The sequence below is a fragment of the Lissotriton helveticus genome, chromosome 3_1, assembly GCF_964261635.1.
Source record: "Lissotriton helveticus chromosome 3_1, aLisHel1.1, whole genome shotgun sequence".
NCBI lineage: Eukaryota > Metazoa > Chordata > Amphibia > Caudata > Salamandridae > Lissotriton > Lissotriton helveticus.
This window is the reverse complement of record NC_136061.1, coordinates 47706096-47730302: the sequence shown is the minus strand read 5'-3', so window position 1 is coordinate 47730302 and position 24207 is coordinate 47706096. Positions and strand designations below refer to the sequence as shown.

Sequence of the window (24207 nt, the reverse complement as noted above, 5' to 3'; positions counted from 1 at the left end):
TCTAAAAGTGCCATTTTCAAAATAGCAATAATAAAATCTGATTTTACCATTAAGTTGGACATTGAATTACTATTAAAATAAGGCTTTGAATGAGTGTTCTAACTGTAGCCAAGCATTATAAGTTGTTATAATGTAACCCACTGTTTTCCTATTGGAGGGTGAGTCTTGCTACAGTTAAAAATGACTTTTGAAGGTTTTTCACTGCCAGGACATGTAAAATGTTAAACATTTATGTCCAGATTTTTAAATACCAAGTACCCTACCCTAAGGGCATACCTTAGGGATGATTTGAAAGTCTTCAAAAGGAAGGTTCATGCCTGGAAAAAGTTTTATTTTGGTGAATAGCTGGTCACCAATAGAAAACCAGACCCAAAGTGCACAAATGTACAGCCCGCGGGCTATATAAACACACCATTCAACAAAAATTCAACAATTTCTTGAAATGAAGTTGACGATCTTCAGTACAGTGATTGCTTTATTGAAGATATCAATGTTCATAATTCAAACAAAATATTGCTCCACATTCGTAAACTCTGAATCTGATCATGCAAGAATCTTATTCAAATAATCATATCCAAAACCCAATACATTTTGGGAAAACCCCTCGTCAGGGGTAACTATAAAGTAGAAGTTAGAAAATGAAAAGGTCTAATTAAGACAGTGGTAATTTACCCATGACCTACCTTCCAGGCTGGCAGAGGGCAGGTCACTGGTAAATTACCTAATGGGATCACTTTCTCTCCACAGCTAAGCAGGGTCCTTTATCCATATCTAAGGGGCACAGTTACTACTGTAATAGGATCAGAATTTCAATGCCCTGTACAGCAGCAGGTACAGTTGATACATTTTGATTGAGCACATTCATGTTACACACCTCCGCTCCGAATCAGTTGTAGGGTAGGCGTCAACGATTTGGTCTTGAAGAAATGCCTAAGATCCAGTTGGTTCGTAAGGTATTAAACATGTTGACCCTAGAGGATACATCTGTGACCCACCAGAAATTGAAATAGAGGATGTTTCCCCGTAATAGGACGGCAATCGGGGAAGGGGGCCATATATGTTGATTTGTTTTTTTATATGTGGGTGTGAAAATGTGTAGTGTTACATTCTTATTTTGATGTGATTACAGCCAATAGTGTATATCTGATGAATGTAATTTTGCCCTGATTTTTCAAATCAATAAAAATATTTAAAAAATTTAAAAAAAACATGTTGACCCTGCGTCACTTATCTGGAAGCTGACAAGGTTCACTGGCTCTCATGACACCATCCTTGTTTTTACTCCTGTCAAAAGGACCACATCATTAAAACTGTTCTCTGTATCACCTAGCGCACCACCCTACAATCACTACCGCCTCACTTGCACTCATCATTACAGGTAAAAAAAAAATCCCAAAATCTCAGCTACAGAGTCCCCTAGAGGGGCCCGTCGGGCATTGCAGTGCCAGTCCAACAAGAAGCAGCACAATGATGAAGCATGACACCCCTCTGAGTGTGTGAGGGCAATCACTTCACATCACTTGGATCCCGTCGATCAGCACCCTTCCTGGTCTCGAGCGACAGCTTCTCATCTCTCCCTCTTTATCTTGCCTCTTCTGGAGGAACAGCATCCTTCTTCTGCTTTCCTAATAGAGATAGATAGACAGACAGACAGACAGATAGATATATAGATAGATAAATAGATAGAGCTTAAAACTCACTGATGAATTCATTCAAATGGATAGAGATGTTTTTTAAAGATTCAAAATGATCAACTTAGTATACAAATAGAAGTGCAAGTTTTCACCTAAAAGAAAGACAGACAACTTATAACAAGAGATATAAAGAAGACATTTAAACAGGCATGAAAACCAGTATAACAAAGAAAATGAATAAAAGCAACATAAGGTGTCATGCTCCACGGTGCATGCCAAGCGAGCTGGGGCATATTCCTGTAACCTTCAAGGCCCTTCATATCCTCCACTGCAAGCTGTGGTAAGAGCATGGCACCTTGGAGCGAGGCTTCGCTGCTGCAACACTTACACTTTGTGAAGCAGCAAGGCCACTTGAACGAAGGCAATGGCCACCAGAGGTGGGAGGACTTCTCTAAAGTCCTGGAGAGGTCACGGGTCAAAGCATAGGGCGTCTGGTGAGTCAAGGATGCTTAGATAGGCATCAGCAATGCAACAGAGTGCTGGGCAGAATAAACACAAGTATTCTTTGTGGTGTCTCCGTCTTTTTATATCTGCTCAATGTCTGAAGATCTAGCATCACTCTCCATTCTGCTGATCTCTTAAGATGAGACACAGGATGGTTAAGATTCTCAAACCACTGCCCCCCCCCCCTTAGGAAAATAAATGATCCCCCTCAATTGAACCCCGTCTAGTGCGCTCTCCTCTTTCTCCAAGGACTGAGCCACTGAACAATTGATTAAACACACTTGTTAGGTGCAGGTTAAGTACCAGTCTTCTTGGTGCTGCAATAAGCACCAGTCCTTAGGAAACAGGTGGGAACCATCCTTAACCTGAGGCAGCAAAAAGAGGTGATCAAATGCCATAAAATATATATCCCTGGGATAGAAACCACATCCAGTGCGACTATATACTAATTAACATAAGGAAAAATGTTTTCCTTATTCACACTATTACTAAACTAATCACTGTGATGAAATGGGGGGGCATTAGTAGATGCAATACACGTACCAACCCTCTTTAGGACTCTAAGGAGCCTTAGGCTTCATGTGTCAAACCTTCCCTGGGTAGCTGTGGCTCTAAGCAGCGAGGCTAACACAAAGGAACAAGTGTAAAACATTTACACAGCACCAAAACAATTGAAAAAGAAATAGACAAGACAACAAGGACATCAGTCACTAATTTATAAAAAAAAATAGACTGCATTTCTATGTATTTTTAGACATCACAACCAAAAGGATCCCCTGGAGGGTTTAAGAGATATAGAATTTACAAGGTATAGTAAATCAAAGCATTTCACTCAACCACAAACAAGCACTTTCCAATTAAACAAATTTGACACTGAGAAACTGTTTCACCAAAAAGTTGGGCTAGTTGAATTGTGGTCACTTTAGGTGACCAACTCCAGTGGGTAGCCAATCGGGGGGACCAGCAAGGTTCTCAGAAACAGTAAGTTCCAGGCACTTTTATCCTTTGCAGGAGTTTCCAATGGAAGTGGTCCTAGTGCAAGGGATGAAGGATGCTGGAAATGCTCAACAGATGCTGTGAATGTGATGCGGTCTACGTAGCCTTACTGCAGCTACTCCTGAGTCCACAAAGGCGGTAAAGCAGCCCCAGTCATGGGGTTGGCATACTTCTAAGTCCTCTAGGCGCTGGTTGAAGTGCATCACCTCTAGGCTACCAGTTACTCAGTATTGCGGTCACGGCCAAATCCCTCCCTGGGTGTAAACTTGTCTTCTGGGTGACCAAGCTGCACTCCAATGACTCCCCCAGGGACAGCAAATATGGGTGCAACTATGAGCATCAGCTGCTAGCCTCTGGTGCTGCGTAGCGGCTACTGCATCTAAAGATCCTGGGCTATCAACTTGTCCCAGCAGGCGTCCCAGCCGCTGTGGTCCTGTGCTGTGAACAAGAGGTCAGCCAATTGACCCATGGTGTCTATAGGCTTTGGCTGGGCTCTGGAGATTAAATCTCCAGGAGCAGGACACAACTGGCACAGTGCCTCATCAGGTTCAGCATGTAACTCTGTACTTGCCAATGGGGCACCTAGCCTTTCCACAGTAAAAAACAACAGCTTAGGGTCTTTACTGTAGGAACATGCAAAAGTACGTTTCACTTTCCAATATACCATACTCTGCCTTAGGGCTTGTTAGCCTACCTTAGGGGTAATATATTTATTTCGGGTTAGGCAATTGGTGACAAACCAATTAAACATACCCCATGTTACAGGTCAGAACACATGCAAGGAGATCTGTTTAGCAGGGTCAGAGCATTTCAGAGCATTTCAGAGCTGCTACACTAGCAATCAATTATCTCAGAAGGGCGAAAGCTTGTGTAATACCTGCCTGTGATCAAAGGTGCAACCATTAAGTTGCACAGACATCTCAGAAGCAGGCACACTACCACACTGAGCTATATACCCGGTCACTGCCAGGACTGTGGAGCTTTGAAAGCATGTGGGAACTCCGGTGACACAAAACCATAACCATGAGCTTCAGGCACGGCTCCCACCCCGGCTCAGCCTGACTTTATGATTTAATAAAGTCACTTTTAATGTGAGGGCACTGGACAGCGAAAATCCCAAACCGTGAACTTTAATTCCAATTAAAAGCACCCAATGATCTCTGTTGCACATTATAATCATGTTAATGCTTAAACCAGTGGGAACGGGCAGGTGATAACTCACAGGCGGCCGGGAGGGACAGCCAGTTAGGCATGGTAAAATGAGCAGGCTCGGTTTATTAGCAGTATTTATGGTGCCAGGCTGGGGATATCCAAGGGAGGGCAAGGAGTGGGGAGAGGGCAGGAAGGACAGCAGGACCAGAACCTTTCCCAAAGCTTCAGGCCTTCCGGGGCTCTCACGAAATTTCTGTCTGGTTTTCCCTGAAATGTGATTTTCACACTTTCCCCTTGCTAGAATTGCCATTCCTACAATACATGCCATGGTGGGTAGGTAACTTTACTTAACAGTTTTTATCAGCAGGCAAGTGATGCTAATGGGTTTTTGTCTTTACCCTGCATCTTTGCAACGTGGAATTTTACTCTGCATATATTAATAGGTTTGAAAACAACTTACTTTTAATATGATTACAAACAAAAGGGAAAAGGTTGGGTATAAGTAAAGCAAACTGAGGGTGATTTATGATTACGGGGTGGGTAAATACAAGGGGGTAAGGGGAGGATACAGGTAAAGGGATAAGGGTACTTTTAGGACTAAGTGGCGGGCAGACGGGGTAAGTGTGATTTCAGGATTAAGGGGCAGGTAAAAGTAAAGGGGCTAAGGGTGGTTTTAGAGCAAAAGGGGTGGGTAAAGGGGGTAAGGGTGATTTTAGGGTAAATGGGTGGATAAAGGTAAAGGGGCAGTGGGGGTAAGTGTGATTTTAGGATTAAGGGGCAGGTAAAGGGGCAAAGGGTGATTTTAAGATTAAATGGTGAATAGAAGTAAAGGGGGAAGGGTTTACTAGGGTTCAGGGACAGATTGAGGTCAATGAAGGCAAGGGTGTTTTTTTTAAGTGAGTGGGGGTTTGGAGTTACCACTCAAAACAGACCTAAAAAAAGGGTAGGGGGTTGTGTGGAACTCCAAAAAGAAAAGTCTTATATATATTTTACCCACTGGCAGTCGCCAGTAGGTAGTTATAGTTAGGACCTATTATCTATAGGAAATCCGCAACATTCTATTTAGAATAACTTTGGCGCCGGTTGATGAATCTTTGCAAAATTTTCAAAACTGTTGGCCAGCTCCGGACCGCTCCTACCCTGAAAGTTTCATGGTGATTCATCAAGCGGGCCCCAGCCCGGCCCAGCCCCGGGGACCGCCATCCCGGGGCTTTTTAAAATTATGTAGGGCGGGCTCTCAGGCCCCCCCAGCCCTGGGGACCGCCATCCCCCAGGGCTACTTAAAAGTAGGTCTAAACACTGCCGCGAATCACCATTAACTTCTATGGGGAAAGTCGCTGTTGGAAAATTACAGATTAAGCACACTTAGGAGTGGACTAGCAACAAACCCCTTCAGAAATAGACAGTTCGAGAGTCAAGACGCACGGGAGCACCGGACTACTCGTGTTACCTCACCCAGGGAAGCTGTGTGCCTAGGTGTCTTATTGTGTCGGCTTTCGTCGTCGGTTCCTATAGCGAGCTGCGAAGAAGTGCTGCAGGCTGTAGGAGAGTGGGGTCTGCAATCCCATGGCCACCCCAGATTTTTGCTTTTTGCTTCACTGATTTACGACTTTCCCTGGCTGTGGGCCTGCTAATCAGACCCACAGCCTAGCTGTTCTCTCTCTAAATTACAACCATGTACCCTAGGTGCATTTACCAATTGGTACTGGCCCACCTTATCAGTCCCTGTACAGTATACCTTAGCTATCCAGGGCATAGGTGTACCCAGGGCCTACCAGGGGCTGCAGCATGTATTATGCCACCCCTGGCTGGCCATCCAAAACAGACACAACTGGCTGCACGACAGCTGGGGCAAGGTGGTGTAATCACCCTTTGCTTTAGATATAGTAGTCCTATATCTAACCCTAAAATGGACACATATATTCCTATCAGTCACTCCTATGGCAGGCCTTATCAATCCTGAAGGCAGAGTGCTTGGAATTATGTGAGATGGTGCTCTGGCATGAGCTGAGCCCGTTTGCAGCTTGCGGAACCAAGTCCTAAGAGCTGTTCCATGATAACGCTATACCATATACTCTTAAGTGCATTATAATCCTCGCGGTTAAATGCTAACTTTGGCATAGCATTATCAAAACATGTCGAGTAAGGTGTCATACGAATTAGAATACTAACCCCTCGCCAATTCTGGCGACGGGGTCAGCATTCCACCCTTCTAGAGGGACACGACATGTATGTAACTGTAAACCCCGGTTAAAGTTAACTCAAGCCTCAGCATCACAAAATGGATGCTGCCACCACAGACACAAGTCTGACCTCCTGCTGCTGGGAGTCCTTCCAGCGAGGGAGGCTCAGACAAAGGGTTTCCTGCCTTGGGAGGTGCTAGCACCACCCCAGACAGGATTTTGTGTATTAGGTAGGCCAAGGCTGAAAGGAATGAGACATGCCTGGGGCACACAAGGTGCCCTGTGCATACACCGGTTCCAACCAGTTGCTGGGGCACTCCAGCCCCAGCTCTGGCGGGAAACTGGACAAAGGATAGGGGGTGTAACCACCCCCCTTCCTGGTCCCACCCAGGGGAGGGACCTAGTCGTAGTGCAGCCCCCTTTAGCTGAATAAAGGTAGGAGCTGGTCCCATTCCAGATTAGATTACTCTTGACAACTTCCACGAAGAACTCTTGACCTTCGACCTCCTGAACATCAGAAGACTGAAGAATCTCCCCTATGGTCAGGGAGTGACCATCCTGCTTCGCAGGCACCATCAAGCTCCTGTGCGGTTTGCTGCAAAGTCCTTCCATCCCGGAATCCGACGACCCAGCTCGACAAGACCCAGACCTCTCTGACCTCTACCCACATCCACAGCACAGCTGGGACCCGTGGGTGCGACGAGCAACGTGGAGACGGCCATCTTGAAGAAACCTGCACAGCGCTTCCAGCACGACCCCTGAGGGTTCCTCGAGTGAGTGCATCAGGGTCTGAGAAGCCCTACACCGACGCAGCTCCTGCACCAAAGACCAGCCCCCCAGCATCCCCGTGATCTGCGTGGGGCCCTTTTGCCTGGTTGCTGCCCTTCCTGTTGTCTGGTCACTTGCCAGCTGGCTAGTGACCTCTGAGACGACGACCCGAAGATTTCGACACTGCTAGTCTGGTCCCCCAGACTGGCCCTTGCTTCCTTGTGAAAGAGAAGCACCCCGGACCCTCCTGGTCAACACCAGACGCCATCTTTGTTTCATCGCGTGGCTTGCATTAGCCAAGGCCTGTTGTCCAGATCGACGATCCGACACCGCCAACAGCAGCAGACTACGTGGGACAGCTCGTGCCTCCAGCCTGGTCGTGAAGAACAGCTCCTGGTCCGCGCAGCTACAGAGAGAAGCGACCCTTCCTTCACCTGAACGCGGCGACAGCCCCTGGTTCCCTCCTGGTTCCAGCACCGTCACTGGCTAGTGACCAAGACTCTGTCCCCTTCCTTTTCAGGACTTCCTTCTTCCTAGTTCCATCCTTGGAACCACCGGACTCCTCCATCTGGCTGCCTGCCAGCAACTTCTTGTTTCAGGCATCACCGGGATCCACACAGCAAACTCGACGCAACTTCAGCCCTATGCACCCGCAGCCTGTGGGTTAGGTAACTAAAGCTTTTAGGTGCTGAAGTCTGTGTCCACTATCCTAGTGTCCAGGTCCACTGTTGTTTTCCCTCCATCCAGCCGGGTTCGTCCGGAATCCGTAACTTTGTAAACTGTAACATCCATAGACGTTGGTACGCATCCCGCGTGAGAGTTTCCACTCTGCACGTGAGTCCAGTGGGCCTCCTGCTCCTTACTTACCTAGTTTGTAGCGTAGTCCCAGCGATCCTCCAGCCTCTGGATCTCCTTACAGTATTTTCCTTCCTCGCATTCCATTGTTTTGAGTATATGGTTTGTCGTGACCCTAAGGCACTTGTGTAGATATTGTGCAAACTCGTATTTCTTTTGTAGTATTGTCATGTGCTTAGCCCTCTGACCTCATAAAGAGTTCAGAGGTGTTGTTATTAATAAATATATCGTTTATTTTCATAACAACCTGTGTGGTGTCCTTTCATCTGGTATTCAAGGGGTTATATTGTGGTAAAACAGCTGGCTTCACATGCCAATAGAGTTTAGCCTAAAGACTGCTTTTGTCCACGCTACTAGGATAGCTGGTCTATCAGGTTGACTTACAACCAATCACCATAAGGGTTGTTTGGACTGATACAAGGTGATCACTAGAATTAGTGAGCATCATATATCAGGCCAACTTCTCACACAGGCGACCAAGTGGAAAGTGTTCGGTGGATCCAAGGGTGGATCGGAGATCTGAAGAACCTGAAAGCAGAGGGGACAGAGTCTGGGCACTAGCCAGTGACCAGGAAGGCAAAGAGAAGATGCCAACCAATGTCGGCTGATTTCAGGTGAAGAAGGTGAAGCTTGACTCTTCAGCCACGGGAACCAGGAGGTGTTGACGACAACCAGGCACTGGATACGAGCTGTCCCACAAAGGATGTCGAGTGCTGCGGTGTCGGTTTGTGGATTGAACCCAACAAGCCTTGGCAACAGCAACCCATGCAGAAAGCAAGGATTGGCTTCGGTGCAGACCAGCAAGGTCTGAGGGACTCACCCTTTGGAGGGGAGTCACGGCACGTCTGGAGCAACCAGGAAAGCCCAGGAAACAGAAGAGTTACCTTTGTGGGGACCCACCACTCGATGGACCAGGGTTCGCGATGGAGCCTCGAGCGCAAATGCTAGAAGCGGGCCCACGGAACACTCGTGGAGTGTAGGCCCACAATCTTCAATGCAGATGGTGCTCGGGGCTTGGACTACGAGTAGCCTAATGCACAACTTCGGGAAATCTCGGGAAGTCGATGAACTTGCAAATGTGCAAGGTGTCCAGAAGTTCAGGTTCCACGTCACTCGTGAGGGCTGCGGGTCTCAGCTTTGATGTGATCTTGTGTCGGCCTCGAGAATGTCTGGAAGTCTGGGTCCTGTGTCGGAAATCCATCGGGATCCGGCGGGATCCTTGGAAATGCAGACCGGCAAGATGCTTCTTTGGTGCCTGTTTGAGCAGGGGAGTCACTCCTTGACCGTAAGGGAGATTCTTCCGTCTTCTAGTCGAAATAGAATGTCGAAGTTCCAGGATATATGTTGCAGAATTTCGTCCAGGGTAATCTAAAGTCCTATGGACTGGGTTCCTATACTTATACTAAGTTTAGAGGTTGGACTTACTCTAGGGTCCCACCTATGGAAGGACCCAGGGTGGGGGTGGTTACACCCCTTTCCCTTTGTCCAGTTTCGCGCCAGAGCAGGGGCTGAGTGCCCCTGCAACCGGTTTACAGGGACACCAAGTGTGCCCCCAGCACTGTCTAAAAAGCAGTATCTGAATGCCACCCAGCCCCAATACACTAAAGCCTGTCTGGGGAGGTGGTTACACCTCCCTGTAACAGGAAACCTATTGTTCAGGCCTCCAATGCCGGAGTTTCGTTCAGCAGCATGAGGTCAGACATGTGTCTGTGGCTGCAGCCTCCATTTTGTGATGTTGGTGCTCTTTTAAACTATTACCGGTTAGGTAAGTGTGTACATGTCTTCTCCCTCTAGAAGGGTGGAATTCTACCCCCGCCGCCAGAACTGGTGGGGGGGGGTAGGATTCCAAAGTGTTTGACACCAAACACGACATGTTTCCATGTAGCCATTCCAAAGTTAGCATTAACCGCGAGGTTATAATGCACTTAAGAGTATATGGTCTGGCTGCATCGCAGAACAGCTACAGAGACATGATTCCGAAAGCTGCAGAGGGGTCCTGCTTATGCATGGGCACCCTCTCACACAAAACCAATCACTCTGCCTTGAGGATTGTCAAGGCCTGCCATAGGAGTGACTTATAGGTTTATATGTGTCAGTGATATAAGGTAGATATAGGTAACCTATATCTCAGTAAGGGGTGCATGCACCACCTTACCCAGGTTGCACTACAAGACCTGTGGTGCCATTTTGGAAGGATTCCTAGGGGTGGCATAATACATGCTTCAGCCCCGGGTAGGCCTCTGGGGTACCTATGCCCTTAGTACCTAAGGTACCATATACTAGGGACTCACAAGGGTAACCCAGTAACCAAGCTGGAGTGTACCTAAAGTACATGCATTCAATTTAGAGAGGAAAGCAGATAGGCTGGGGTCCTGAATAGCAGGATCCCAGACAAACTAAGTCAAAAACCATCAAAACACCAGAATAAAAGTGGGGGCACCCACATAGTCAGATTCCACCTTCCTACACCTGGTGCCATCCTTTGAAGAGAGGTAATTTTCTAGGCTACCCTCACATCTGGTTCTGGAAAGTTCTTACCCTCTCCTGCGAAAGCTAAAAAAAGTGTCTAGGAAAATTCTAGTTACAAAAGACTAGAGTTAGGATTCCTTGTGTGTGCAGGTGGTTAACCCTTTGCAATCTAAGTGGGGCAAGGAACAGCTCCGCCCCAACAATACTGCCCAGAGGGACCATCCTGCCTACTATTAGTCCCCTAATGATCTCTGCCTGGGTACAATTCTTAACAAGGGTGCTATTAAAAGATCAACGCAGCTGGAAACTCCAACAAGGCCTTAGAAGCTTTCGGGCAGGGAAATGCCAACTTCCTAAAAGTGGCATTTTCAAAGTTGTAATCTTAAATATGACTATACCATTAAAGAGGATTTTAAATTATATTTAATTTGAGTACAAACATGCCATTTCTCCCTGCTCCCAGACAAAAGTTTGTACTTATTAAATGTAATATGGTAACCCAATGTTTTCCAATGGAACAGGTAGGCCTCACAGTAGTCAAAAACAAATTTAGGAGTTTTTCACTACCAGGACATGTAAGACTTAGCAACACATGTCCTGCTAGTTAAATACAATCCACCCTGCAATACAGGCTGTTTAGGGCCTACCTAAGGAGTGACATATATGTATTAAAAAAGAAGGGTTAGGTCTGGAAACAGGTTTATTTTGCCAGGTCGAAATGTTGGTTGAAAATCGGACCACAGTAAGTGGGATGTCAAAGTTATCTATGCATTGGGGAATATTGCTGGAACAGTGGGAATGAAACCCGTACAAGTTGAATCCACTACTACAAACTCCCTACTACAAATTGAGACACACCCTTGTGAAGGAATCTGTAGCCTGGGAGAGCCTATAGGAGAGTAACTCAGTGGAGAATAGGATACTGATGGAGGGATATGAACAACTGTGCCCCTGCACTAACACAAAAGCGTACAATACCAAAATTTGTATATGATTGTAACATAAAATAGTGACATATAGCGCATCAATCTAAACAGTTGGTGGAGATACGTAATTCAATGAAAGTTCATCTATTGAGACGGGTAAGTCAATCAATAGTCTGTATTGGGTGTGTCCATTTTCTGTTTATTGTTCCGTTTCAAAAAAGCCAACACGTGTTTCATCGCAAGGAACAAATGCGAATCTTCAGGGCTAAACAAAAAATACAGAGTCTGTTTTTACTACACATGTTTTGATTATAATATCTATGTAGACAACGGGTGACTCATGGTGTCACCCTGGTAGACAAAGGCATGCGCAGAAGGTGGTAATGTGACTTAGTGTATATGTGGAGAACAGTCATGGCTAAGGTGACATAAGTGACATGGTGGTGTGTGTCGTGCCAAACAATATCTGTCAGGAACAAGGTGACTGGTGTGACTTGTTGATCATTGCTTGAACAAAAACCTGGCCGGTTAGACGAGTGAAGTGGTAAGACAGGTGGTGTGTGGTATAGAAAGGACGGTTTCCCAAGATTTCTCATGAGTGACATAAGTGAACGTAATTGAATCGCATTAGGAATGACAATGTTACATAATTGTGGTTGTCAATTGCTTGGTGCGTATAGAGTATGGTATCAAAAATTATTTATATTCTAAAGTGCGCACTTTGATCAAATTAATTCTGTGAAGGTGGACTACAGTTACGACATACCAGACATACCTGGAGAATGGCTTTATGGACAGGATGTGCTGATATGGAGTGGACACAAGAAAGGGCGCGAAAGGACCGGTCAGGGCGTGGACTGTGTTGATCGTCAGTGAGAGGATTTAAACAAAGGGGGAGACAAATGGAAGAGAAGCGGAGGAAAAATTGTAAATGTCAATTTATAGAAAGCTTATCTGAATTGAAGCACAGTGAAAAACACGCTGGGCGTTAGATTTGAACTATGGAAGACAGGAGGGTAGAGTCCATTGAAAAGAATTTTATATGGGAAAGATAAAGGGATATGGATTAATGCCGTACTCCGGTGTGACAAAGTCCAAGAACTAAAAACCAATCAACCAAAATATTAGTAGGGTAAACAACACGGAGCTAAATGCGATTGCAGGCCACTAGCTTTGTGATGGGGCGCTTTGGAGACACGTTAAAAAATTAGAAAAGTACAAAATTATTATTATTGTAAATATAGGTTTTTCACTGTGCTTCAATTCAGATAAGCTTTCTATAAATTGACATTTACAATTTTTCCTCCGCTTCTCTTCCATTTGTCTCCCCCTTTGTTTAAATCCTCTCACTGACGATCAACACAGTCCACGCCCTGACCGGTCCTTTCGCGCCCTTTCTTGTGTCCACTCCATATCAGCACATCCTGTCCATAAAGCCATTCTCCAGGTATGTCTGGTATGTCGTAACTGTAGTCCACCTTCACAGAATTAATTTGATCAAAGTGCGCACTTTAGAATATAAATAATTTTTGATACCATACTCTATACGCACCAAGCAATTGACAACCACAATTATGTAACATTGTCATTCCTAATGCGATTCAATTACGTTCACTTATGTCACTCATGAGAAATCTTGGGAAACCGTCCTTTCTATACCACACACCACCTGTCTTACCACTTCACTCGTCTAACCGGCCAGGTTTTTGTTCAAGCAATGATCAACAAGTCACACCAGTCACCTTGTTCCTGACAGATATTGTTTGGCACGACACACACCACCATGTCACTTATGTCACCTTAGCCATGACTGTTCTCCACATATACACTAAGTCACATTACCACCTTCTGCGCATGCCTTTGTCTACCAGGGTGACACCATGAGTCACCCGTTGTCTACATAGATATTATAATCAAAACATGTGTAGTAAAAACAGACTCTGTATTTTTTGTTTAGCCCTGAAGATTCGCATTTGTTCCTTGCGATGAAACACGTGGTGGCTTTTTTGAAACGGAACAATAAACAGAAAATGGACACACCCAATACAGACTATTGATTGACTTACCCGTCTCAATAGATGAACTTTCATTGAATTACGTATCTCCACCAACTGTTTAGATTGATGCGCTATATGTCACTATTTTATGTTACAATCATATACAAATTTTGGTATTGTACGCTTTTGTGTTAGTGCAGGGGCACAGTTGTTCATATTCATTGTTGACCAGTTTCTGGCCTTTCTGAGTGGTTGTGAGGTATTACCACTCGCCCTATTGCCTACACCTGTTTTACTCTTGCTTGTCACTGTTTAGCGGTTAACAAGGCATGCGCCCTGAAGTTCTGGTATTCCCAAAAAGACCTCAGCAGGTGCTCACAGTTATATCAGCTTGCCAGAGTGGGCTGCCCCCCGCAAGTACTTCTAAAACCGTACTCCCTTACTCCATTACAATCTAAACTCATTCCTCACCCCATGGATCGAGACAAAGTAGCCGCAGACCTCTTTGAAAATTTAGCTAAAGGCATGCCTACACACACAGCAGCAGCTATCTCTGGTCCCCCCCGGGTGGAGGGCCTTAAAGAAAAATTCAAAAGACTTGAAAAATTGAAGATGCAAGAGAACTCACGATGGTGGGATGCCACTACCTTGAAGCAATATATGCGCCTCAAACAAATCCCCAGAGGTCTACGCTCTCAGATCTTTCCGACCTATGATAATCTGGATGTAGATCTTATGAAAAAATGGGAAGACTCTGTCAACAACAATTCTTTTGTCCTTATGGACATTCTTATAGAGAGTGCTGACCGCAAAACTCTGAAACTACAGGATGAAATTGCTCTTCTGGAACAAGAGATAAAAGACCTCAACCTGCCAGAACCAACTGTAAAAAACTACACCATTCTGGATGAGGTTTTACTTAAACATCAGGAAGAAATCAAGAATAGAAAAGCTAGACAAATTAAAAGAGACGATGGTGACTACCGCAACGGTAGAGTGTTCACCTTCGATCGTAAGTATGATGCTCTGATTCCCTCCAACAAATCAAAGAAACCAGAGGGTAACACATCTGCCCCAGGCTCCATCTCATCCAGTACCACATCCTTAAACACTGTAGGTACTAGCGAACCAGAGACAGAAAGTGAAGATAATCTAGACGCGAACAGCAATCCTTTTTTAGTGGAAATGGAACGCATTCGCAAAGGGAACAGGGCGCCATCCCGAAGAGGTCCTACACCTCCAAAACCCACAGAGGGTCCAGGGGCGGCAAACGACGAATATCGCAGAAAACTCAGATCAGGGAGAACACAGAACTAGATAACACGAATACGGAAGTACAGGTTATCAACCTATCCTCCTTCCCCCTCACTTCTGATATGACCAATTTACTCTCTAAAGGTTTGAGTTTTAACCCTTACTCCACCGGGGATATATGTCAAACGAAAATAGATCTCTTCAAATTTGTCCGCAACCTAAAAATCAAAAAATACTTTGCAGGTAAAGTTCCTACTAAGAAAAATATCAAAAACATTCCTGATGTATTGAGTGATAATGTTGTATACACAATAAAAGATATACAAGCAGTCTATTTACTATTGTCAATCACCGAACGAGAAGACAGCCCTATGGAAATGGGGCAACTCTTAGAAGAACTTAACATTGATATGGATTTGGGGGTAGCCAGTGGTCTCAAATCCAAGTCCACATGGACTCCTACCCTACCAGGCGGTAACAGCATTGACAATTTTCATAGACATGTGTTAGAAGACCTTAATAAGATCAACACCACAAAATTGCAAGAAAAATTCATATTTAAAGATAACCAAACCAAAGGAGAGCGTAACGCCTTATCTGTACTGACGCAGAATCCCTCCATCATTATTCGTGAGGCAGATAAAGGAGGAAACATTGTGGTAATGAACGCAGAAGACTACAACAATGAAATATTGACCCAATTAGCAGACCTCTCCTGCTATGAACCTATTGCATCCAACCCCATGGGTGTGCTCACAAAGACGATCAACGACTATCTACTCAAATGGAAAGAGGATGGTCTCCTTAATGATGAAGAATACATGTACCTGAAAGTACTCAAGCCAACGTATCCATGGCTTTACACACTACCTAAGATTCACAAGCATCTCCCATTTCCCCCGGGTAGACCAATAGTATCAGGAAATGGAGGTCCAACTGAGAGATTAGCGGAATATGTTGATATATTTCTGGGCCCACTTGTCAGAAATCTCCCTTCATATATTCAAGACTCCAAACATATTCTCAGCCTTTTAGGAGATTTAGAATGGCAACCAGGTACCACACTAGTTACTATGGATGTGGTTGCTCTCTATACCAGCATCAACCCAAAACTAGGCATTGAAGCAATCACCAAAGTATTGTCTAAACGGCCCGCCTCTCTCTGGTCGCACACTCAAATGCTTATTTCTATGAGTTTGATCTTGGAGAACAACTTTTTTATGTTCAAAAAGCAATGGTACCAACAAAAACGTGGAGTAGCCATGGGTTCTAAATTCTCACCCTCCTTCGCTAATCTCTTCATGGGAGCATTCGAAGCAGACCATCTTTGGGGTACATCCAGTAGTCAATTCACAGATTCCATTCTGTTCTGGGGTCGCTACATAGACGACTGCATCTTACTATGGACCGGAACGGATGCTCTACTACAAAGTTTTTTTGACTTTCTGAACAACAATCTTTGGGAAATCAGTTTCACTATGAAACAAAGCAGATCGCACATTGAATTTCTAGACTTAGAATTTTATGTAATCAACAACACCCTACAGAGTAAACTGTACAGGAAACCCACATCCTGTAATGCAATTCTAAGAGCAGACAGTTTTCATCCCTTCCACCAGATCAAGTCTATACCCTTTGGCGAGTTTCTTCGTGCAAGACGAAACTGTAGCGATGAGGAGGAACTGGATAAGACAATCAACGACATGAATCAGAGATTCACCAAACGAGGTTACCCAAAAGCAATTTTGTCGAAAGCAAAATCCAAATTAAACAAAATAAAGAGAGAGGAAACGCTGAAAACTAAAGACCCCCAGCTTAAGAAAGAGAGTACAGTAAGAATGATCACAGAATACAATGCTCTACACAACTCGATCAGAACCAGCCTGACGAAACACTGGAAGCTGTTAAGAGATGATTCTACATTAAAGGAAATGATCCCGGCCACCCCTCAAATCACATTTCGCAAAGGGAGGACCCTGAGAAACAGGCTCAGTCCCACAGTGCCACGGGTAGATAGAAATCCGACATGGCTTACCCAACGAGGTAATGGTTTCTTCAAATGTGGATTATGCCCGATGTGTAAATGGGCCAAGCACAAGACCAAACACTTCACGGGCCCCTCAGAAGAATCATACGAGATCAGAACCAACATAAATTGCACCACCAAATATGTAATTTACATCATTGAATGCCATTGTGGTAAGAAGTACGTTGGTAGTACAATACGAGCTTTGAAAGAAAGAATCTCAGAACATATGAGAGCAATCTTGAAGCATGATCCTAAATACCCCGTGGCCCTTCATGTAGCCAAGTGTCAACCTAACACAGACGACTTTCAGGTTTCTTTCTATGGAATAGAAACCGTACCCATCCATGTGAGAGGTGGTAACCGTGAACTACTTCTAAGACGCAAGGAAGCGACTTGGATTATGCGCCTTCGGAGCATTGAATGCGGTTTAAATTATGACCCCGAATTGCAATTTTTCCTGGGCGACTGAAATTAACTACCTGTTTCTAACTGTATTTATGTCGCTGTATTTCTCTTTCCCCCTTAAGAACTCCAAATTGAATATGTATTGATATTTCCTACTGTATTTCACTTATACTATGTTGTTGTTCTCATTTTGCGTTCTGAACCAGTATGTATACTAACTTGTTCATAGGAGTAACTAGTTGCTCCATCTTACTACAATCACGTAGTCAGAACCAATTCCTGATCCTCTGTGCGATGGAATAGTTCGCAAATCGCAATCTATCGTTATAAATGACCTTACCCCTACCCGGGTAGTCTAATGCTATGTATCTTGCTCACGTCTCCACATTGAGACGTTGGTTAATATCAACAATTATATTATCTCATTTTGACATGTAGACACACCTACATGTTGATGCCCTTATTGACCTTGCTGGGTGTTTAGTCACATATTCTTTTGTAGTGTAGCTCCTATTTTCCCAATAGGCTCTGCGCATTGGAATAGTACCTACAGCAGTAAAGGCCTAGACCAGACGTTAACTAGGTCTACTACTGTCGATACTAGACTTAATTTTTGGGTTTGCCAGCTAAGCTCAGAGTTCGCTAGAAACTTTCTCGAATGTTCAAGGAAGGATTAACTCCCCTGATTAGACAAGAAGGGATTTAGTTTCTGACAACCATAGAACATGACAACTTTGCTCTCCCCTAATCAAGAGTCAATCTCAAGAGTCGTGTGAGCACAAGGCAATTATTTTACTCAGTCAGTACGTGCATTCTTAGTCTCATCAGAATGTAGAGAAAAGGAAGAGACGGGCGTGTTCAATAAAAAGGTGTTATTTATTGATCAGTCTCTTTTCTCGTACAAGAGAAATGGATCGATATTATTGCAATACTTATAGTTAAGTAAAGTGCATACATTAAAAGCAATAGTATAAAATAATACTGTAAAAACATTGATATGGTTTCTGAGCCATATGATGTTTTAAAATGATTAAAATATATTTACATACACATATACATTTGACTAAACGTACTCAACTGGTGTTTCTAAATACGCCTACCCCGTGTACCTGACCTAAGTCTAATGCGTGGGCGGGAATAGAAAGTTACAGTTTAAGTTAAGTTTGTTTTTGCCAAGTGAATAACTAAAGAATTCTCTGTGAGGGGTTATTCAGTTCTGTACCTGGAAGTTAGGATGAATGAGGAATGGTATCTCTTTCTCTGCTCTCGATATTCCAGGCTGCCTGCGAGGGCTACCCGGAAGCGCCGGTGCTGGGTCTCTCGGCTTGAGATAGCAGCGCGTCTCTCAGCGCGTCAGGAAGGCGGGGCTGCTGCCAGCGGGGTCTGCTTCTGCTCTCGGCTTCGGCAAGTATGGCTGCTCCGTCTTGTCACCACGCGTGTCTTTGCATAGGGCAAGGTCGGCAATATTTATACCTTAAAGGTGCCGGGATTGACGTAAGGATGGACATAGGTACGTCAATAAAGATGTCATACGACTTGCTCGTTAGCACATTCTTTACTAAAGTTCTCTGTGAAATCAAAACAATGGCCGCACGGATTATCCAGGTTGTCATAGGTTTGATTTGTTATGAGAACGTCGTATGCCTTATCAGGGGCTGGAGGAATGTCGCTTGTCTAATTAGATCTCAAGCATTATGACCTAATCAGATAACACGTTCCTGTGCCGTAGTGTGACTGCGTCAGATAACGGTATCTGCATCATGGGGGATTTCTTGCCTCATGGGCTGACTGTTAGTTAACTTGATAGTTAGTTTAACCAGAATAGGGTCAGGAATAGGGGGATCGATTCAGAACCTATAGAAATACACGACACCCACTCCACGCTAACTATGGTCATATCTACTAATCTATGCATAGTATAACATAGTACAACATACTATAGAGTATAGTGTATACCTTACCACCCCAAAATACATAAATGCATTTCGAAATTTTCAAATATACTGAAAAATTGCAGTCATATATATTGTATGCACTTAAGCTATGAGTTAAATGCAAAAGTAAACACGCATTTTTATGCATTATTGCTTTTTGGTATATGAGTAGTACACATGAAATGGCTCTTAATATAGCTATACAGAAAGGAAAGTCGAGACCATTTCATCACATAATAAAATATTTGTGAACATACCAGCGGGCAGCTAAAGTCTATATAAAGTATCTAAAAATAGAAATCTTAGTTCTCTAGGAATAGTTTCTTACTTTAAGCAGAAGATCAGTGTCCCGGGAAAAAAATATATAGAAAAATATTTTAAGGGGCTTGCTGAAAAAAGTTGCTGTCCGTGAACTGGATTGTAATTGTTCATGTGACTTTATTTTTTAAAAGTTGAAGACCGAATTCAGGGAACGCCGTGTGCGAGTTTACTCAAAAGTCTCTATTTCTGTTCCGGAGAGAACATCATATCATTCAGGCTTTCGAAAAAACTGTCAACAGCTTCATGGGAAAGTTCCACTAAGTCGGAAATAGGTGTAACCATGCATTCATGCGCATGATTGTCTGCATTGACATTCTGATTTGCATTGCTGACAGAAGGTCGTACCTGTTCGATGCTGCTTTTATCTTGAACTTCACTACCCTTCAATCGTAGTGGTTAAGATTCCAGGAATGCCGTCATCAGAATTGGCAGCCTTCGAGGGCAGCACAAAGCGTGAACCTTGGTAGGAACCAGCAGTGTATCTGCATCCACCGGCGCATCCGATTGTAGCGTCAGACAGGTGTCTAACACGCATTCTTCTCCGCATAGCAGACACCTTAGTACAGGTAAAACACACCTTTGCCACATTGGTCGAAATGATAGAAACCAAGTCATGTTTAGGTCTCTAAGCCGGGAGAGTCCTAGGATCGTATCTTCCATTGTCGCGAGAAGTCCGCCAAAAATCGAATGGACGAAATCTGGAAAAATACCCAGTATGGCTTTGAATGGTGTTAATGCCATCGAAAATACTGTCTTAAATACCTTTGAGACCCCAGTGGTATCAGAAATATTTAAGATTTCGCTCAGGATTTCCACGAAATGTACGGGGGAATTGGTTGATAATAATGTATGTATCTCTGCAGTCGTCCTTGCGACTTGTAGATCATACGTTTCTTTAGATGACGTGAGCCTTGTAGGCGTCTGAAGAAGCACTGTTTTCATTCTGCTTAAAGTGTCTATTCGAATAGAAGTAATTTTCAAACTGGGCCATGCCCTCGCCTCCCTGTCTGGAAAGGAGCTGGGGAACAAAGAACGTCCACAGCACTTGACCTTCGCCGTCGTAGTGACGAGATAAGGAGTCCCGGGCATAAGACTACAACATCTGCGGTCTACAATAAGAATGTAACTCCCATTATAGAGTCTTTGAAAGAATGGTTCTATTTCAGTTGCAGGTGCGCCTTGCTGGTGACATGAAAGGTTGTATGAATTCCCTTCACAGGCTCCATGCAAACTAATTCCGTTACACAGAAGCGTGCCGCTTAGTGACATAGCACAATTGTTGCCACTAAGAAACACTTTCTGTCCTTTATTACTGACACATGCATGTGAATAGGGCAGGTTCCAAGTTGTTTTAAGGTACCCCTTTCCCAATTTCTCGTACATGCCAGCCTGTATATATTTTTGGCAGTATTGAAACCTGAAGGTTGAGATAGGAATATTTATGATTCCGTGGATTATCCATTCACTGACAGGTCGTTCTGACATTGTCATTGGTAATCTTTCTAGTTTTTCAATGCTCAAGATTGTATAATCAGCACCCTTTTGCGCCATACCGATTTGTCTATCAGTAAGGTTAAAGATTTGGAATAGTGACGTTGTGTTGATTAAACGCCAAGGCACGTAGCCTGAACGCAGATTTTGTAACGTCCAGCCAAGCTGTACAATAGAACGCAATTGTGACTGACCATGTTGTAATAACAGTAAGTCTTGCGATAATATATCGATTGCTGAAGACACAATGCTGTCCAATGAAAATATTCTGGAGGACAGAGTCATTAACCCATTGTCCACTACAGAAAGTGATTTTTCCAAATTAATACGATCAATTTCACGTATTCTCTCTGCTGTTTCAATTTGAGTAACCTTCCAGGCCTCATTGTATGCTGCATATACAGAGGCTGCTATGAAACGCTTTTGACGCTGTTTGCGTGGTCCCAGTATGAAATCACGCAAGTCAGCACCATCAGTAAGTAAAGTTAGGTGTTGCTTAATTTCAGGCAGTGTGGAAGTCTGTAGCCATTGAAGGCATAATTTGCCCACACTGTAGGTTGTTATTATCCCTGGGTGATGTCTTTGGGGATATCTAGGGTCTGGCCTGGTCATTTTGAAACCCTGTGTTTTATTCAGGAATCTATCTTGACAGTTATTTGTATCTGTGGGCCAGATCAACCATTGTTTCCAATCAGGATGTGTTCTGTTTTGGTTAAGTATATGGTTTATGTCTATTTCTTCATCTGTTTCAGAGCTATTGCTAAACATTGTTGGCTTTGGAATAGACGGGTTATTTAAATCTTTGATTTTGGCTAAGCCAAGACAGGTGGTTTGTTGAACAGTGTCATTTAAAAATATCATTTGTTCTGGGATCATGCAGGCTCTAAACAAAGCTTCTAAACCCTGTACTTGCCATTCTTTTGTACCCCAAACACTTTTCAAATCAACATTTTTGTCCCAATAATCAAATCCAAAAGTATTCATTTTTTCAAAGAATGAATCTGAATATATCAATTTTGTGTTGGTTATCATGGTTTTCATCCCTGTCTTGTTTGACAATTTGTAATAAAATGTTTCAGCATTACTAGTGTTAAAACCTTGAAAGTATGAATATTTGTCATAAACGGTTCTAGAGCTCCCTTTTGGAGGTGTAGCACAATGTTCCCATTGATTATAATTTAAAACATTTCTTGGTTGTGCAGATTTATGCAAAAAACTGTTACCATAATGGTTATAGCAATACATACTATCATAATTTGTAGAACCTTGCAAATAATCATGTTTTGTAAATTTAGCAGACATTACTAAGTCAGACATCATATTGTTTATACTTTCAAAGTCCCAATCATCAGCAAATGAGTTTGGTTTTGCAAAGTCACTCAAGGAGATCTTGATTTGGTGTGGATATTTCAGGATCTCGACCGGACCATAAATTTCATAGTCAGTGTTGTCCCAGGCTACCCCACCAGGTATTGGAATTGCTGTGAAGTTGGCTGAAGAAAGTTCTGAAGAAAGTTCTCTTTTCTCGACGTGTGAAGATGTGTGTGGTTTGAGGACCAAGTTGATGTTCTGACTTGCTGTGTCCATTTTAGCATATTTTCCCTCAATGAAGCGTCCCAAAGTAAATACCATGATGAGCCAAAGTATGAGGATAAATGCACCAAAACCCACCCAAAATTCAATCCATGGAGAAACCAGATATGTTTCTTTCAGTTGTTTCAAAAGTTCCTTAGCTTTGTCTTTAAAGGATTTTGATGATGGCTGTGTCTTTTGTTCGCTGAAACCTTCAGAGGAATCATCGAAGTTGATGAAGTAACCAGATGCAGTTCTGTCAATTGTTCCAATTGGTTCAGGATTTTTGTTTCTTGCATTTTCACTTGGAACTTCATTGTAGATTGGTGTGTCTCTGCTAAATGTTTTTATTTGGGTTTTCAGAGGTCTTAGTTCTATTGCATTGTTGCATAGTCCTTGTTGTTCTTCAGTAGGCGTTTCGAATGTGATGAGCCTCTTTGATAGGACCTCTGTACTGGTAGCAAACCTTGGTGTTCTGCTACTTATTGGGAGTCCACTTGGCCTACCGTTTGTTATCGGCCACATGTTGTGGTTTTACCAGGTCGATGGATACAACTCGGTTCTCCTTTTTTCCAGCAAGTGGCGGTAGTACAACTGATCTTGTCCCGTTGACAGACAAGACAGGAACTGCTTTTCTGTAAGAAGGCCCAAATTCCTTCTTTACCGCGATCTTCTCCCTGACTAGATCCCCGACTTTTGGAATCCAGACAGGTCTTGCTGGGACAGGTGGTGATTCTTCAGTGGTTGTTGGCTGTTGTTTCAACTGTATGTTGCTCAGGTCTTTTCTTGTTTTGTTTAAGTCCTGCAAAATAGCCAAACGGTCTTTGACATCAAAGGTTTTTTCTATTACCACTGAAGTCTGACTATCAAGGTCAGAGATCAACATCTTAGTTCCGAATAATAATTCGTACGGACTGAATCCCTTCAGAGAATTTCTTGGCAAGTTATTTAGACTACGTTGGACACTTATTAGATGTTTGACCCACCCAGCTCCCGAACCTAATATCCTTTCTATTATAGATTGCTTTCTGCCTTGGTTTTTTCTTTACACCATCCCATACCCTCAGGAAGGAAGTGAGAAGATTCCCGCTGGGCTGTGCTCATTTGGCCATGTTTCCCCCCCAGGCTGGTTTGCCTGAGTGAGAGAAATGGTCGAACGTAGCATGCTCTTAGCGTATATGCCATTTAGACTCGCAAATCTTGTATAATAGTACGGACGTCAGCCGAGTGCTGTGGATCTACATTATAAGTGGAAACTAGCCTGTATATGTTAATCGCAAGCCATTCTTTTTGCTGGTAATATTATCTGCCTTGATACGACGAGGTATTAAACTGCTTCTCTCCCCACTGCGATCTCTGTTGCAGTTTGGGCAGTTTTTTACAAACATGGTGTAGTGCAGGCTCATGCCTGGCCACCAGTACCGTGATTGTAATTCTTCCAGAGAATCTTTTAATTTAAGGTGTCTGTGACCCTCGCCCATGTGTGCGTCTGCGATTAACAAGTTTCTCCTGTCCATGTTTGGAATCACTCTATCCCCCACTCCAGGGATTCGAGCAAAAGGGACGGAGTTTGCATCGATTATGTATGTATAATTGAGTGGATAGTTGATCGGTAACGCTGAGCAGTCGCCTTTTGATGATGTTTTCACTGCCAGCAATGTTTCGCCGTCAATGTATTTTAATGCACGCTTTTTTCGATCTACGGGAGCCAGTTTAG

At 43.7% G+C, this 24207-nt stretch overlaps 1 protein-coding gene across 5 annotated transcripts in view; it reads right to left on the bottom strand.

Moving 5' to 3' along the window:
* The window catches only part of NHEJ1 (non-homologous end joining factor 1), a 1839518-nt gene that overhangs the window by 475504 nt on the left and 1339807 nt on the right, over positions 1 to 24207 (bottom strand). The window contains exon 8 of one of the 5 annotated variants that reach the window (XM_078679208.1): positions 494 to 1625. The exons of the other annotated variants lie outside the window; for them this stretch is intronic. Within the exon in view, the coding sequence (XP_078535334.1) occupies positions 1512 to 1625 (114 nt within the window). The 3' untranslated portion in view covers positions 494 to 1511. Of the gene's footprint in view, positions 1 to 493; positions 1626 to 24207 lie in introns of those variants that run through there. 5 annotated transcript variants of the gene reach the window in all.